Genomic DNA, 18,030 nt, shown 5'->3' with positions numbered 1-18,030 from the left:
CAATGGAAAGTCCCCACAAAGATAGCCACGCAAACATGTGTGTTTATGTGTGTGTTTATGTGTGCATGCGTGTGGTGTGTCAAGGGAAACATTCCTCTACCTTTGTTGATCCGTTGGCGTAGATGGGGATCATATTCTCCACCCCCTGTTTGACTTTGAGCTCGATGTTGAGCTGCCTCTCCAGGGCGGCGATGCGCTCCTTGTGGGCTGACGTGCGGCTCTCCGCCCCTGGAGACCTGGGACACTCATCTGTGGAAAGACGGCAAGGTTTGAGTTGAGACGATAAAATAAGGAGCAGGATGGTGGTTCACACGGTGGGGGAAAAAGAAGAAATTACTCCACTGGGAATTCAATGGACCATCTAAAAATATGAGGCTATACTTGGGTAACAAAAGCAAAGTTTGACATTTTCAAAAAGATTCAGTGTGGCAATAAGTCTGAAGAGGTCTGCAGTAAATATGTACGTGCAGTCAAAATGCTCCAAGGGTTTGGGTTGTTATTAAAAAAGCATTTTATTTTGTAAAAGAATAAAGTTGCATTGCATTTATTAATCAAGATGAATGAGCACTAGATTTGCTTCCCTAATCAAAATTTAAGTTAAAGTTGTTGTTTACATTTTTTAAGCCTCATGTCCATTATTTGAACTATTAAAAAATGATGAATAAAGGAAACAATTTCACTAAGATTAGCACAAAAAAACTTATATGCAACACGGCTGACAAATATGATCAAAAATAAAAAAAGAAAATCTATAGACTTGGACAAATTTGTTGGCATCCTTGGAACAGATATGTAAAATCAACTTGACAACAAATTCATCTCCTGTTGCAGTAGCATCATCTCAAATGGAAACATTTTCTTAGAAACATCCAACTTTTAATTTGAGTGCAGGAAAAAAGACATGTTTAATTGTTCCTAAATAAAAAAAACTATTGTCCATAATTATTTCTTTAAAATATGAATTAACAGAATACATTTTTTAGATATTTCACTTTATGTTGATGAGTTTTTCTGCGAATGTTTCAATATGGATCCATGACTTTCTGTTTCAATAAATTACAAATATGATGCAACACAAATGTTAACGGTTTAACATCCAGCTAAAGACCCTGTAAACTTTAGTAAACTCTACAGGCCCTGTTAGTAAACTCCACAGGGTCTTTAAATGGAACAATGAAATTTGGTCAGACTAAAGTAAGGGTGATTTCATACTTGATAGTTCAGTCGACTCTGATCGATTGAGGACCAAAATGAAAAATTATATTTTCAGCTGGTGCGGTTCATTTTCACACTACACTACGTCAAACAAACAAACGCTTTGAAAAATCTGTTCACCTTCTCGCCTGTGGAGGCGCTGCAGCAAGAAATACTGAAGGAAACGACATGAAAGCTTCAGAAGAAGACACTGAGCGTAACTTCCTTCTTTTCAAAATGTAATGATTTCTCTTTTGTCTTCTGTAAAAGACCATGAGCCGTTTCTCCCTTTAGCGCTAGACTTGCGCATTTGTTTTGGTCATATTTACCCAGAATTCCCTGCATTGTAGTTTGCTTCCAGCTTTTGGAGCAGCCTCTGGTCCACTTGGCATTCACATATGCATTCAAACCGCACCAGAGTTCACTTCAACCAAACCAAGACCTTCATTTTTAGGCAGATCAGAGTTTGTTGTTTTGTTTCACAACAGAGTTCGGTTACCCTTTCACCTCCCCAAACGAACCAAACTTTCTACGCTAACAAACTGGAGTTCCATTGAAGCAGGGTTGGAGTGAATGCACCCTAAGATTTAGTTTGTCACAAGCAAAAACTCCAGGTAGGTTTGGTATGAAACAAAGAATCAACATGTGGAGAAAGCCTCATGTCCAACGTGAAGCATAGTAGTGGATCTGTGATCCTGTGGGGCCCTGTCAGAGTGCATCATGAACTCTTTAAAATACCAAGAAATTTTAAATCAAAATCTATTGGACTCAGAAAATATGTTATTACTGGCTCACCAAACACAAAAGCTGCTTTACTCTGTGGCTATCTCAGTCCTGAGTCCTACCTGCAATTTGTTGATTCACAATAATCTTAAAAATACACAAAACAATGTAAGCTAGAGCAATTCTTTTTATAAAAATGGAGTGAAATAATGAATTGATTATTAAAAACAAGCGATCATAACGGTGCACCTTTGCTCTCCTCTCCTCCCTTCACCACGATGTGAGCGTCCAGCTCCTGCAGCTGAGCGTGTAGATTGTCCAGCTTTCGGTTCGAAGAGCGCAGCTGACTGTCCACCTACAGGCAAAGAAAAGAAGAAACAGCATGAAGCTGTTATTTATTTATAGATATAGGACATCATTCAGCATTACTTCCTCTGAGAAACTATCAGAGTATAACTCAAATTAAGGAATCATCTGTTCAAAGTATGCAGTCTTAAACAAGAAGCAGATAGAAAATAAAACAAGTTTTGTTTATCAAACTACCAAAGGAATAATTAATCCAAAGTGAAGAACAATTTTATTCTGCAGGCGACATAATTCTCTTCTCACTCTAATCCAACAGATTTAGCTAAAAGCTTTTGTGCTTCTCCACCATTAATCCTAAATTTAACCTAATTGGATACCTTCACACCCACCTTAAAAATCAATTAGTCGAAAGAATAACAGAGTACCTCAGAATATAAACAGCACAGGGCCTTAAAAAGCATTAATAAGACTTAAACATCCACATTTTGTCACATTACAACTAAAATCTTAAACCAGATATTCCTACTTTAATTTCTTGACAACTGAAAAATATTTTTATTGCTTCCTTTTAAAAATAAATTTAAACAAATTCTTTCTCCCTCCTGATCTGTGGATTTTAGGCTAATGCTACATTTTGGGAAGTTTGCAGCTATGGCATATTCTCTTTCTGGTGACACTGGTTGTTTAATGTTGCATAAAAATAACAAAAAGTGAAGAGATTGGAATGTAATTGAGAAGCTGTTTTTGTTGCCAAAGCTGTGAGATGGAAATTATGAAAATGTTGCATCACCTTAAAAAAAGCTGGACACAGTCCTCCAGTGAACTCAAAGCAGGACATTATCATTGTTCACATATTTGATTATTTATTGCAAGTCACATCATTGAATTCATCTAGATTTTCACAGGTTTTATTAATGTTATGCAGCCATAATTCAGACTCAAAATGTTGGAGCTACGTTCACAAAGCAGGTCTCAGTGATCTATTCTGATTTTTTTGCAGAAATCTGATTATTTGTGTGGTTTTTCATGCTACTAATTAAATGTGACCTGATATTGAGCTTTTAGCTCATCATGAGATCATGATGATGCAGCAACAGTCTTCAGTCAGAAGTCCTTTCAGATTAGTTGACTGCTACTGGAAATTCTTCCTAACACAGCAGCATCCCCATCAACAACAACTCTTTGAAGATACACGAATGATACGAATGGAAACAACATTTAATTTCTCTTTGGAATAAATAAAGTATTTTTGAATTAAAATGTTCCTTTCTCTACGTTTTCAGTTTATCATCTTCCACAGACAGGTATGTTACACCCAAACATTCACAGCGATTTATTGTACTGGAGGAATTGATGATTTTGATTAGGGAAGTACGATATATCTGAACTGACATCGGTATCGACTGATAACGGTCATTTTATAATATATCGGTATTGCTTTGATAAATAAAACTGGGCTGATATTAATGACCAATATTTATTTCCGTCTTGTTGTCGTTTGTTTCTAAATGGGGAGCAGAGGAAGTTAGCTATGTGACAAGTGATGCAGAAGAGGATTGTGGGCATCTTAACTGAAGAAGTGGTTAAGTTAGTGTGTGGTTGTTTCTTTCAAGGTGTCAAAAAGGTGGCGAAACGTATACAATATAAGTTATCGGCCATAACAGCAAATTCAATATCCTATATTGGGCCAAATTTTCATATCAGTCCATCCATGATTTTTTCCCCCCATTTCTATTCATAAATTTTGACATGTAGTTTGACATAAACAGGTTAAGATACAAGCAGTATTCAAAAATAAATAAATAAATAAAAAATTGCCCAAGTCCAGCCATCAGGTTGAAACCAATCCCTATCCTTAACAGATGTAACACAAAACAAAACAGGAACAAAAGAACCATGAAACGTGAATTTAGTTTGGTGTAATTGTCTTCAAGGAAATAAAGTGGTGGATAAATGATTGAGAAACGTGTCAGTCTAAGCTTGAATTTTTCTAGTTTTAAAAAAAGAAATGAGGTCCTTTAGATAGAGTACCACCACCGGTGGGTGAGGATCTTTCCAGGTCAGTAAAGTTCTGCGTTGAGCCGATAACGAAGTAAAGGAGAGGTGCCTCCCTGATGTTGATGAGTCTCTGCAAGCGTTCGTTCTCACCTGATGTGCGTTCCGCTTGTCGGTCGTGGCGCGGCGCAAGTTCTCAGCGCCCTCCTTGATCTTCAGCTCCTTCCGGATCTCCCTGCGGATCCTCTCTCGCTGCTCGTCCAGGAGCTGCTGGACGCTCGAGTCGGAGAAGTCGGAGTTCTGGTCCAAACCGAGCTGCTCCAGAACAGACAGCCCGCCTGGGTCACTCTGCAAGAGCGGGAGCAGAGGGGAAGGGAGGGAAAAACAAGGGGAAATGGGGGACAAAGGAAACAGCGATTAAAACGTGTGATTGTTAACACTATGAAAAAAAGACAAGAAGAATCGTTAATGTTGATTAATCCTGATTTAATCCTCTTTAACCTGTTAATGTGTGGAGCTGAGAGTGAGGAGGAGCAAAGAGGAAGAGATGGTGAGCCTGATAAGGAAGTAATGGGAGGAAAGGCAGGGAGATAGTGATGGGGGAAGGAGAGGAAAAGGCCAGTTAGGTTGAATCAGAAACAAAGCATCAGTGAAAAAAAATCTGTTTCAACTGGTGTTCATAGTATTTCAAATTTAAAAAAAGTATTTGTTATATTGGCTCATCGGCCAGAAAGGTGAACAACGGTCCAAGCTGTCAATTGTTCTCAGATTTTTCCTCTGATTCTGTCTCTGTTGGGTTAACCAAACTGGTCTTCCCAGTGAAATATAGGTCCTAAGTTGTCTTTTTTGAGCAAAAAAAAAAAAAATCAAAATGTGGAGCGTCATCAAGGCAGGAACACGCAAAAACGTAGTCCGAATCATCATCACCGAGTAGAAATCCAACCAACCTCGGAGCTGTCCTCATCCTCCTCGTCCCCATGCCAACACATAACCGACTCAGAGCCGACGAGTCCACAAAGATACAAAAGAGGGACGAATGTCTGCGGTTCGATTCCACGCTCAGGCGGGCGGTTTATGCCGCACCAAGAGCAAAATGTTCTGGCGGAGGGTGACTCGATAAAAAGAGATAAAGAGAGGGAGAGTTAAGTGAGAGAGGAGGGGAACGCCTCCAAAAGAGGATATCCGTCCCAACACCAAGCTGCTCAGGCCTTTCCTGTTTCCTCTGCAATTTCTGCTGCTGTCAGTGGCGAGTCAGATAAAGAGAATACAGCCGTCCGCTCCCCATTAGAGGGTTTGGTAATCATTCTTGGAACTGCTGCATCAGGCCTGTAGGAGTCTTACTCCACTGTTTGTGTCCAAACTGTGACCTTTCCTTTGCTCTCACTTGAGACGCTGATATTATCTTAAGGACAGAAACAAGAGAAGGATGAGATTTCCAAACACTGGCTCAAAGCCAGGCGGTAATATTGGGAGACATAAATGTTGCTAGTTGGATGACTTGTTTCCTCTTTTATACAAGCTTCCACTTCTACAGAAAGATGAAAAAGTGTGATAAAAATGTCTACAGGAGTGGCTGTGGGTGGAGCAAACTGCCTAATAATGGGTTCCTATGTTCTTAAAAGTAAGGAAGCACCGATCCACTTTTTACACTTCTAATACCGACATCTGAGGTTTGGAATCAGCCGATACCGATCAGAACATTTCTGTTTTGACATAAATGTGCTGAATTAATTACAAATGATACATTTATAAACTGAAAATTGTCCAGTTAAAGATAAAAAAAATGCTTTATTGAAAGTAAAAATGAACAGATGAGCCATTTTCTGACCACGACTTTGAAATATCGAACAAAACACAAGAGATCATTATTGACAGCTTACCAGAGAAGCCTCCATCATTACAAACAAGAGTCTATGTGATGTCTGTTATTTGGTTTCACTTGATAAAGGAACAAAAGCAGAACATAAACCATTTCCATCCATGAAAACGGGACGTTCTTTGACAGTAAAGCAACTTTAGCGCTTTGATAAAGCTGGCAGGTGACAACGTGACAACGTTCACCACTGTCGCAGCAGAGGATAAAGACAGGACCAATCACTTCCCTCAGTGACAGAATAAACTATAAGACTGCTTCCTGTAGCCGAAACATGTTCAAGGCAGCTATTGGCTCGGTACATTTAGGGCCACGAGGGCTTCAGACAGAAAATCAGCTTCTTTTAGCTGTTGTGGTGAAACTGCTCTAATGTCAAAGTGTCTTACACTAAAACCAGCACATTTGTTGCTTCATATGATACCAGGAGGAGGTGGCAAATTCAAATATAGCAATGTGTTGCTTAGCCTTTTAAGTAAAGGTTATTTGGGCTGTTTTTTACGCTCGTTTGACACCATCACAGTTTTTTTTTTAAACAACAAAAGTATTTCTACCCAGCTGAATTTATCCATCTTTTAAAGCGGGAGAAATTGTGGCTGCCTTTTACAATCCAGCTGTCTCTCTGCTGAAAGGACCTAAGGAAGAATAAATGACTTCAGCTGTTTTATGAATGTATCTTAATGTAAATGTTCACCAAAAAAGTTGTGCATTCAAATTATGACTCAATGCAAGCTGAATTTAAAGACTCTTACTGGAGGACATGTTTTACACCAACCCTCAGATGTGCCTGCCAGGTGACTCAGATATTAACACAACCTTTAAAAAGCAAAAAATAAATAGAAAGCAGATTTAAAAAATGTTTCTTAGAATAAAAAAATAAAATAAAACATACTTAAAAATAAAACAATAAATGAAGGATTAAAATGAAAAATTAAAAAATTTTAAAAAGTAAAAAATAAAGAACAAAAGAAATGACCATTTAAAATACTAAATTAAAAAGATACTTCTAAATAAAAACAATAAATGAATGAGTAAAATTAAGAAATAAATACAGCTGTTAAAGAAGACAAAAATGCCAAATTAAATTGAAAAAAAAAAAAAAACAATTTGAAAAAAAGCCAAAATAATATAATAAAATAAAAGAAATGGTGGTTTAAAACTACAAAATAAAAAAAATATTTCTAGATAAAAAAATAAAAAAAAAAGAAATAAAAATGCTAAATTTTCAAAAAACCTCAATAATTAAAATAAAAAAAAGGAAATAAAAACATACAAATTAAAACAAAGGAATAAAAACTGGACTGTATTCAGTTCAACAGGCTTAAATCGTCCAGTTGGTGGGAACACGCCTCCTGCCACTTCCACGACCCGTTTGCTGCAGACGTGTCGGCAGCAGCAGATGTTTGCAGAAAGTGATCCGACACAAACATGCAACATGGCGGCGAGACCAAATCACTCAACTGAGTCACTGCGGTGGTTGGGACAGTGAAGCTTTACTCTGATTTGCTTCCCCTGTTGTAAAAGTGTCAAACTTCAGGTTCATCTCAAGACGTGGAAGACAAAAACGGCAACATCCACTCGGCATGAATAGCGAATCTCATGCATCTTGTTAGTAAGTTTGCCCGGGGAAGAACATTCAGCCGTAGTATTCAGGGAGGCCATGCCGGCCTAATTCAATAGATAAAAGCACCAAGAGAGTGTAATTCAATCAGACTGTGTGTGGCGAAGGGAAGCCTGGGGCCGGACAGAGAGGAACGACACACAAAGTGAAATATTTGAATATTTTTCTTTCTGACGTGCCCCGACTGGGCTGACCACGGAGCCCAGATCCCCACAAAGAGGTCACAGAGTTGTGCAAGCGTGCGCGACACGGACAAAAATAGGAGAGGAGATATTCACTTTTAATGAACACGAACACAAAGCCCCTCTCAGTTTCCAGTGAAACGCGAGAACATGTCACTGTGAGAGCAAGGCCGCTGAGCTCGGCAAGCTTGGAGGACTGCGATCTGCGCCTCTTGTGACGACAAGTGAAAATGCCCTGAGAGCAGCGATGGGTCGCCTTTAATGTGACAGAGGAAGGACAGAAGACCTTTGTCTGAGTTAGAAGTTGCAGCCCGTATTGGACGGAGGAGGAAGAAGAAAGAGAGGAGGGAGAAAAGAGAAGTAGTATGGGGTGTAGATCAAATGTCTTCAGTTACTATGTGCTTAAAATTCAACTCGGACAGAAAGGTTTTCTAGCAACAAATAATTTGTGTTTATGTTGAGAAAATAACTGCAGCGACTGCCTGATTTCACAACAGGTTTACAACACGGTGCCATGAAAAACAGCCAGTCCTCTGATTTCCATTTTTGCTTTTTTTCCCCCCTCAGACTTAAATGTTTCAGATCAAACAAAACTATGATTTAATGCAAAAGCAGACTTTCAATAGTCAATTATGCTTATAAATAATTCACTAAAACAACTAAGACTAAAAACCCATTTGTTAAGAGTCGCTTTTGAACCATAATAGATGGACTATTGACCAATATATTTGAGGCGCATTGATGATTTTAACGATGGTACTTGACAAAATGAGATCTCTGTTATTGGTTGTTGACTATATGAGGCATTTATTATGTTTTTTGTGTACATTTTCCACAATATAAAGAAATTTGAACAGGATTTCTTTAAGTCTTCACAGTGGGAAGTTTTCGAGCATTGATATTCTGTTTCTGGCCACAATAAAGAATCTTTATTTCAGTTTGGACTTTGACTAGCCCACTCTAAAATCCTAATTTTGTTGTTTGTTTTTTAGACTTATACAATAGTGGACTTATTTGTGTGTTTGGGTCCATTGCACTGGTGTATAATCCAAGCACCTTCAATCTTAATGTCACAAACTGATGTTTAGAGATTTTCCTGAACTCACTGGTCCATTAATTAATATTAAAGTAGCGTATATCCCAAGACAATCACACTACCCCCAACAAGTTTGACTCTGGGAATAAGGTTTTTTTTTTTTTTTTTAAATGGTGCTATTTTTACACCAGATGTAAAAGGGACACAGATCTCCCAAAACTTTCCACTTTTTGTCGCATTAGTCCACTGATTATTAAAGTCTTGGAAATAATCAAGATGTTTAGTTGTGGTGGATTTAATTTTCCCAACTTGATAGCACATGTTGAATAAAATGTTCTGAATGATTAAAACAATTGAGGTTACTGTGACCAACAAGGATATTTTACATTTTAAGTCCATGAAAGAAGCAAGTTTGTTCCTACCAGCAGTTTGATTAAAAAGCCTGAGCAAAGAACAAATACTAAGATACAATATTACAAATAACTGGAGCAGAAATGACCTTCTCATACACAGATTATGCATCATATCATGGTTACCCAATACACAGAGCATTTTTTCTTCAAAGTCAATGGGTTAAAGCGGTAAAAAACGGGCAGCTGTAAGGATTTGAGTCAAGTCAGATATGAAAGGGTTACATTGTCTCCAAAGCCACAGCTGTTGCTGGGATATTCCCAGTCTGCAGCGGGCAGCAACAACCAGAAGTGATCCAAGAAAAGGAGCAGGGGCGAACCACCAACAGGGTCAAAGTGGGCCAAAACCTAATGATGCATGTCGAGCTGCAGCCGCTCTGAAGAGGTTCTGATAAGAAGGTACCGGAATCCAAATTAAGTGTAGTTTGTTGCGACCCATGCAGGACAACAAGCTGCCTAAAGCATTACAGATACTCCCAGATATCTGTCCTTACGTAATGATGCTTATGAAGCAACTCAGTCATTTTTTGTGAACTCTCTTTATTTCATCAAACCGGGCTATTCTGTTAATATTTGTTTTCTGCAGTCTTTGACGTGTACGCCACATACTTTAAATATCTTTACCAATGCCATTCCCAATTGTTGTAATGGCTGCAGAGATTTAATAATTCGCAAATTTCCCTCAACTAGGAAGAGCTGTTTTCGAAAGTAGTCTGTTGGCAAAAAGCAGACTTCTCATTAGAGATGCACTGATAAAAATCTGAGCCAAAATCAATATCAGACCAACATTAAAGGGGACATTACTGTGCAAAATTCCCTTTTTCCACATTTTTTTTCTACTTCTAGAAAGAGACCAAGTGAGAACAAAACCACCTAGTCATTTTCTGGCAATGACTCAATGTTTTCTGGTGCCTGGAAAACAAACCGTTTCAAAAAAACCCAAGAGTAGCTCTGCCCACTTCATTATTAGTAGACAAGCCCGTTTGGTCCGCTACATGTTTTGTTGTTGGCTACAATGAACAGCATGAGTCCATGCACATTTTCTCCTTCTGCTTCTGGGTCTGACTCAGGGTCATAAATGTGCGGTTGTGCAATTGCACATCTGTTCGCAGCCACGTTCACGTGTACAGAGTGGAATATTGAGTTAGGTTGCAAGGCCAGCAGCAGCTTATTTGGATTTAAAGTGACAAGACGACCTAAAACATCTAATTCTGGAAGGAGCTCAAAATAGGCAGAACTGGCCAGACTAAAATCTCATGACCTAAGAATGATTTTGTGCAAAAAAAAAAAAGTATTTAGATAACATACAGACATATTTCCCAAATCTTTCAATTTGTGAAGCAAGAATTAGACTAATCTAAAGTTATCTCACCATAACATCTTGTAACTTTTAGTTCCAGCTACAGGAGAACTTTGCTATTTTTGCCGTTTTGTCCCAAAGGCAATGACATCAGCAGAAGAAAACTCAACCTAATTTATTTACTGGAACTTGTAGGTCATTTCCTGCAGACGTCTACAGTTCTCAGTCATTTTCCTGAAAAGTCGAACCAACGGGAAATACAACTTCCTGTTCTTGTCAAGTAAACTGTCTTGATGGGGAGAAGAAAAGTGAGACGACACATGGATGGAGTCCCGACAAGAACTATAGTAAAATAAAAAAAATGAAAAAATTGCCTCAAAGCATAAACTCACTGGCTCATTATTTTAAAGTGTACAAGAGCAACGGGACGCCTGTCCAGTCACTAATGACAAAAAGAAAGAGGCTGAAGAGAGAGCAAAGTGAGGACAGGAAGAGAGGGGGGGAGAGAGGCAGAACAAGACAGAAAACAACAATGAATCAGCAGCCACACTGGGGATAAAATATAGGGCAAGAGTGGACAGAAACTGTCCTCCACTACTGTTCATAAGGAAGACAGACCAACCAGACCAAATGTTGAGTTTTTCAACATTTTGCAAATGGGGGCACGTAAACAATCGCTTCCAGGTCAAAGGAACCCACTGAAAACGTCACTGTCTGAACAGAGGAGCTGGACTCAGAAAGAAACGGCATCTTCCTCATGGAGAGCTGAGTGGAATCTGGAGTAAAAGGCAAGCGCAAAAGACAAACAAACCTCTGTTTACTGCATGCCAAATGGATGCCCAGGGGAAGAACATGAGATGGGTATATTTCATAAGCATCCCTCCTCCTCCTATAAAGCATGTCCTCCCCTGCTGTGTCGCTAAGCAGTTTTCTTGTGCAAACATCCAGGAGGACTCGAATCTCACCTGAATTAAGGCATGAACATCACAAATTAAGTCAACTGAGAAACAACCATAAGGCCGGACTGAAACTTTTATTCCATTATTAATGCGCATCGATTCGGTTCCATCAGAACAAATGCAACAGCTTTTGTTGTTCTGCTTTGAAGGACTTATTTTAGGCCAAGCAAACACAGACGGACAAATTGAACCAAATCCCAGGGACTTTTCTTCGAAGCATTGCAACATCCGTGCTTTGAAGCTTCGTCTGGGTCACACCCATCACATGTTGCACTGGATCCGTCATTCCAGTCGAAGAAAACAGACTGGAAACAGCACCACGTTTTGGTTAACACCAGTTTTATCAAGTTTCTTCAGAGATGTGGATAAAAAAATGTCTGTTTCAATAAAAACGTATTTATTGTAGTCTTATTAGCTACAATACAAAAGAAAGTGCTAATTCGTTGCTCTTTATTGATCTAGTGTCAGGGTTTGCAAAGAAGTGAATGCTCATTTGTTTGCGGTTCAATATTAACGGATTCACCTGCTTTTATATTTTTCAGTGGCGACTCCAAATTATTCTTGGAAAATTTGCCAATTTGCGGATTTTTTCCGAGAGCGCATCTAAAATATTCCAAACAAACTGCAACTTCGGAAACTGAGATACGCCATTGGTTATTGTTTGGAAGACAGCCAATCCCAGAGCACCATTTATTTTTGTTGCCACTGATTGGCTGAACCCTCGAGACTGGAAATAAGGAAGACAATTTGTTTCTGAAATAGTGCTAAAACAGTTTCCAATGTGCGTATTAATGCATGTTAAGGTACATTTGGTTTTCAAACTATTAAAATAGGTATAAGCACTTCTATAGTTAATATCAGGTATTCGAGGATTCTAGTTATTCACAGGCGGCTCCTAACCTCCATGAATACCAGGGTCCACTGTAGTTTTACGTTTTACTGCATCAACTGAAATGTTTGTCTTTCGTTTCACCTCCAAACCATTCTGTTTTGTTAAAATAATAGAGAATGGCAGCATCTGAAAATTTTCATTCCAAGAACAGCTTCAGTTCAAATACTTTGAGTTTTATCTGGTGAAAAATGACAGAAGCCTGGTGACACACCGCTTCTCTAAAAATGTGCCTGATGAATGTGGGCTGGCTATACAAATTACTACAGATGTAACTGAATCATTCTATTTATGACTTGTATAAACCCTGATTGCTTTTAAGCTAAAACAAAGAGAAAAAAAAGATGTTTGCAGTGAGCTCTGCTAACTTTGCTTGCTGCTAATAAAAGATACTGATATAATGTTGTATTCAAATAATCGTAACATCGATCTCTATGGCGCTTGTGATCCAACACACGCAGTGTGTCGTCAGCTGTCTTCATACATAAAAAACCATTTTAATGTTGGAGTGACCTTTATTCAAGTTATTAAAAGTAATATTTCAGCAGATCAAAGTTTTCTAAAAACTGGAAATGGGAAAATCATTCAAACTGCATCTCTAGGTAAAGAAAAGCACCTTGGTAAGGACTGAGCCAGGACACTAAGAGAAACTGAAGATGGTGACAACCTGCTTTAATAAAAGTTAAATAAAATAAAAACAAGAACCACATGGAGCCACATATTAGGAGTGGAAGCGATCTTAGAATAATCTTTGAGGAAGGTTAAAGTCACATTGAGTCTGGGGGCGGAAAGAGACCCCCTTTCTTTTCTATTATCCAATGAGAATAAACCTGCTGAGGCTGGCATTCTCAGCAGCCCTATCGATTCCTCCTCTGCAGCAAGAGGAGGGGGTTCAGCACAGCAGGTCGCCCGTCCATCAGCGTCTGCTCCAGACGTGTTCAGTGAACAGAGCCGACACCCGTCAGTCACTGTCCAATCCCCGCCGAGCCGCCGACAATCTCCACTGCTGTCAGTCACTCCCAAAAAAGACACCACACTGTGTGCTATACATGTGCAACATAACCAAAAATATTCAACAGTTCACTGGCCTCTAGCTGCCCTTGATGGATGCCATATGTCCATTTTTGGAAAACTAACATGGAGGGAAAATAGAGGTAAGAATGCAATGATGGAAAAATTGTCAATACAACTACGTGCAAAACTTTGTCAATATTCCGCTAATGTTGAAAAAATAAATTTACTATTGAGGTGTTTCCATTAAATAGGAAACACAATTAAAATCACACGTGAAAAACGAGCCATGCCATGACTAACTACTTCCTGTAGATTTCTTCTTCGTGGTTTGAACCAGTGGCAACATCTGGTTGCTGATTATGTGACCTGTGTGTAAAAGAAAAAAGTGTTCCCACTGCAGTTCATATTCATTTAGAAACAACAATACTAATGTTTTAACTCAGGAAGAGTTCAGAAATCAGTATTTGGTGGAAAAACCAGGTGGTTTTCAGTGGGCTCTTCATTTTCTCCAGAGCCGTATTCAACATTTTGGGATGTTTCACAAAAATCAAACAATTTTTATTTTATTTAATAATAAAAAATAAAAAAACAATGTCAAAGTGAAAACAGATTTAATGACAATTAGATCATATTTAACAATGACATTTTATAGGTACTGTATATTTGAAATACATAACTGTGCAGCTAGTATATAATTTGGTTTTTCAGTGAAATAAATTACTTATAAACATTGTTTTGCAAGCTATTGCTGGCCATTTCTGTGGTGACATTTTAGATGAAGGTTAGCCAGCTCAGCCAGTTTGCAGGTGTGATTACTTCCAGTGTTAAATAAAATACACATTTTATTTTAGAGGTTAAAATAAACACTAAATCCCAAACAGGTCATGATATAAACTAGTGCAGAACTATCAGCTCAGTGGAGCTTTCCTGCTTCAGATTTTACGTGTTCTGCACTCAGAAGCGATGTTTGTGTAATCGCTCTGACAGGTCTGGGGTACGTCGAAAGATAAGCTTCAAAGAAACGCAGCTCTCCAGATCTGCACACACCATCTAATACAACTGGATTTCCCCTCTGCGTTCAAGTCTTAGTCGAACAGAAATGGGTCGTCACTGAAGAGAGCTGCAGTTCTGAACCAATGTTGCTGGACGATCTAGTTTTGTGACAACCTGTTAAAAAAGTGCAATACCTTCAGAGATTCTGTTCTTACATCTTAACAGCCAAGTCCGAACTATTCCTGAGAGCTGCTGTTTATGAACACAGGATAGGAAAGAGTTTGGCTGAGTCAGAGAAAACATCTGGAGGCATTCCTGAGACGCCTGAGTGGTGACAGCAGCCAACCTGGCAGGAACGGCGGGTGGGGAGGAAAAACAAGGCAAGACCTCAGGCTGCGATGCGATAAGGAAACTCGAGTCAGGTCTTTAATGCTGACCCGCTTCTATATAAGGAAATATTCCAGTTATCGTGCCTAAATTAGGGTCATATATGGAAAACGCTGTTCACAATCACCTTTTGCATGTCAGAGATTAGAATAATAACTGATTTTAATCACATTACCCCAAACCAGGGGTGTCCCAAAGTGTGGTTCGGGGGCCATTTGTGGCCCTTGGAACAATTTTGTGTGGCCCACTGAGAATGCTACAAAAATTTGACCCTCCGGGAACTTTTTATCATTTTTAGCACGAGAATTTAATTCTTCACAAATTTAATTCTTCTTTAATGAGAAGTGTAAGGCACAAAATTTATTTTACTAGCCGTTTTTCCTTTTAATTTTATTTTCATTGTAACCAGCAACTCTTTCCTTAAAAAAAGACCACATTTATTCTATTAATAGTTTCTTTTTAAAGAAAGTTTTCATTTTTGTTGCCAAGTATAGAATAAAAGTTTTTCTAGACCTCACAAACTGAAAAAAAAAAATACCCATAAAGTTCAGAAAATGTCCGCCTTTTACTAAGACAAAAAATTTGTCACTTTGTTTCTTTAAAATATTGGATAACACTTTATTTGACCGGGTGTGCATGAGACTGACATGACAGTCATGAACGTGAAGGAGTCTTGATGAATGTCTAGGTGACTGGTTTCATGAAATGTCATTCAGCAAATAATGACTCTTTTAATGCAAAGTTGCTTTAAAAGTTGCATTGAAAGTCCATAAAAAGTGCAAACTTTGCATTATTTTGAAGAAAAATAAAATGACACTGTAATGCAAAGTTGGCACTTTTAATGGACTTTCAATGCAATCTTTAGTGCAACTTTGCATTAAAAGAGTCATTATTTGCTGAATGACACCAGTAATAAAGACTCCTTCATGTTGATGACACTGTCATGTCAGTCTTATGCACACCCCATCAAATAAAGTGTAACCCAATATTGCATGTTTAATCAATTAATGAGCATATGAAAAATAATTATTTTTGCATATCAGGTCAGAAAGACCATATGGCCCCCAGAGTATTTCCAACTTTGGGATTCTGGCCCGTTTTGGACACCCCTGCATTGTTTCCTTGGTAGTGTTAAAATGCACAGTTTCAGTTGAATATACATATAAGATTCTCCTTCATATGACACAAAGAAGCGAGGAGACAAAAGATTAGTATAATATTGAGCTTAACTGTTAATGCAGCCAGCATTTGCATAGCTATAAAGCAGATGTACAATGGTTTCATTGTCAGAGTTCATACTCGCAGTTAAGCAAACCTTACACTTAGACTACAGCTAATATTTCTGACTTATCTGCAAGTGAAGAACCTCTGAGGAAGTAGGTTTATGCTTAGCAGTAGCATAAAGCTGCACATATTTATTTTTCATCAATAAAACCTTGAGACAATGCTGTGCATGCATTCAAAGGAACTAATTCATGAGGCAATCACTTTTTTTAATAACTTTGAGCTAAGTGACGTTCATGATGATGTTTGTTACATGAAGCACTCATTGAGTGCAGCTCATCCTGATGTCACTTGATCTATTCTGGTGAGATCTAAACCAGACTAGGGAGAAGACTTTACGTACTTTTATGCAGGAAAGGTGTGTAACATTTCCCTCCAAGGTGAGACTGTGGCGACAGCTGAGCAGTTACAGACACACCAATCACTTTAAACCTGAAAGTTTTCATGCATTCCAGTTTTGTTGATACTTGACAGGAAAGCAGAGATGAGCACATGATTTAAACTGTGTTAAAGTATTTAATCACTTCTAACTTTTCTCTCAGACCGTCACTCAGGTTTGTAGCTAAAATAAGATGCGTTTAATTTACGTAGCTGAACATTTTAGCTCTGTTTTGGGAATTCAGCTGTAATAACATACAGTCTATGTGGGACAAAGTAAAACAGATGGAAAAAAAAAAAAGGCAACGTTACAAATGATCCATCCCCAATTCAATCTTCAGCAAAGCCAGGCTGTTATGAACGTTTTAGAGATAATTTCCTCATATTTAGACCGACATAATATGTTCATTTAGACAGACAAACATACATGGAAAGATAGGAAACATATTGCACTAGCTTAAAAACCACCTGAAACTATAGAACTTTTTTGTGTGTGGAAAAACATTCAACAATAAAAATATTCAATTTGTGACAAACAAAAACATCTAATTCTTATGAAATAAGACTAAAAATCCAACTTCTTTCATGCTGACTTCTCTGGTCTCCTCTGGTTGTTTTCTTTCCAGCTCCCTTGCTGATACATCTTTTCATTTTTTCCTGCAAACAGAGGGAGGGATGAGAAGAGAAGAGCCAAACAACTCCCTTCCCCATGAGGCAAAGGCCAAGGAAGCCTATGAGCAGAGAGAGACCAACTGACTGGAGGAGGTGGACAGCTAGGGAGAAAGAGACAGCAGGGAGGGACGGAAGAGAAAGAAGGAATGCCAAAAAATGATAAAGAAACAGGTGGAGGAGGGAGGGAGGCCGGTTGGGCCACAGAGCAGGAGGCGACCGATGGATAAAAGAGCAGGCGAGCGCACGCTGGGAGGCCCGACTCGCTGCCAAAGAGACGGGAACCAGAGACACCGAGGGGACGAGGTCGCAACAAAGCTCAAGTCCGCGGGTGGAGAACAGTTCACTCTGATCACTTTTGGCAAAGTGTCTGACGTTCATGACGCAGGGCAGCAAATTTAAAACCCTAAACGTCACCAAACCAAATATAATAATGAGCTGCAGGAGTTGCTTCATGCGTTGATGTTGGAATGGTCTGCGGCACACATCTACTCGGCGCATTTCAAAACGTGTTCGCTCTGAAAAGAGCGCAAGGCCTCTGCACATCCTGCAGCCCTCAGGCAAAAGCCAGTCACACCATATATATGCAAGAGAGGGAAGAGAGAATGAGGCTGAGGGTTCACAGCCACGACAAGCCGCATTTCTGGTGCCCCTAAGTTTAAAGTTAAATAAAAGAACAGAAGCGGAGTGAAATGAAAGAGTCGCATGAGTAGCTTTGAGTGGCACCTGTACGCAATTTAGGAATGTTTTAAACTACTGCTGTAGATGGAGAGTTTTTGTGTTTCTCTTTGTATAAAACTTTCAATGACAGATTTATATT

General features: G+C 38.8%; 1 protein-coding gene across 2 annotated transcripts in view; it reads right to left on the bottom strand.

The window, feature by feature from the left end:
- Positions 1–18,030, bottom strand: part of pkn1a (protein kinase N1a) — a 61,860-nt gene that overhangs the window by 26,044 nt on the left and 17,786 nt on the right. The window contains exons 1-4 of one of the 2 annotated variants that reach the window (XM_014986201.2): positions 5,166–5,569; positions 4,372–4,566; positions 2,167–2,272; positions 101–249 (exon numbers count right to left, since the gene is read on the bottom strand). In XM_014986201.2, coding sequence (XP_014841687.2) covers positions 101–249; positions 2,167–2,272; positions 4,372–4,566; positions 5,166–5,207 — 492 coding nt within the window. In that variant the 5' untranslated portion in view covers positions 5,208–5,569. Of the gene's footprint in view, positions 1–100; positions 250–2,166; positions 2,273–4,371; positions 4,567–5,165; positions 5,570–18,030 lie in introns of those variants that run through there. The other variant, XM_014986202.2, reaches the window with a different exon arrangement.

The sequence above is a fragment of the Poecilia mexicana genome, unplaced genomic scaffold, assembly GCF_051168715.1.
Source record: "Poecilia mexicana isolate PSO_F unplaced genomic scaffold, ASM5116871v1 scaffold_1, whole genome shotgun sequence".
In the NCBI taxonomy this organism is placed as follows: domain Eukaryota; kingdom Metazoa; phylum Chordata; class Actinopteri; order Cyprinodontiformes; family Poeciliidae; genus Poecilia; species Poecilia mexicana.
The sequence above is the reverse complement of the archived record's forward strand: the minus strand, read 5'-3'. Positions and strand labels throughout refer to the sequence as shown.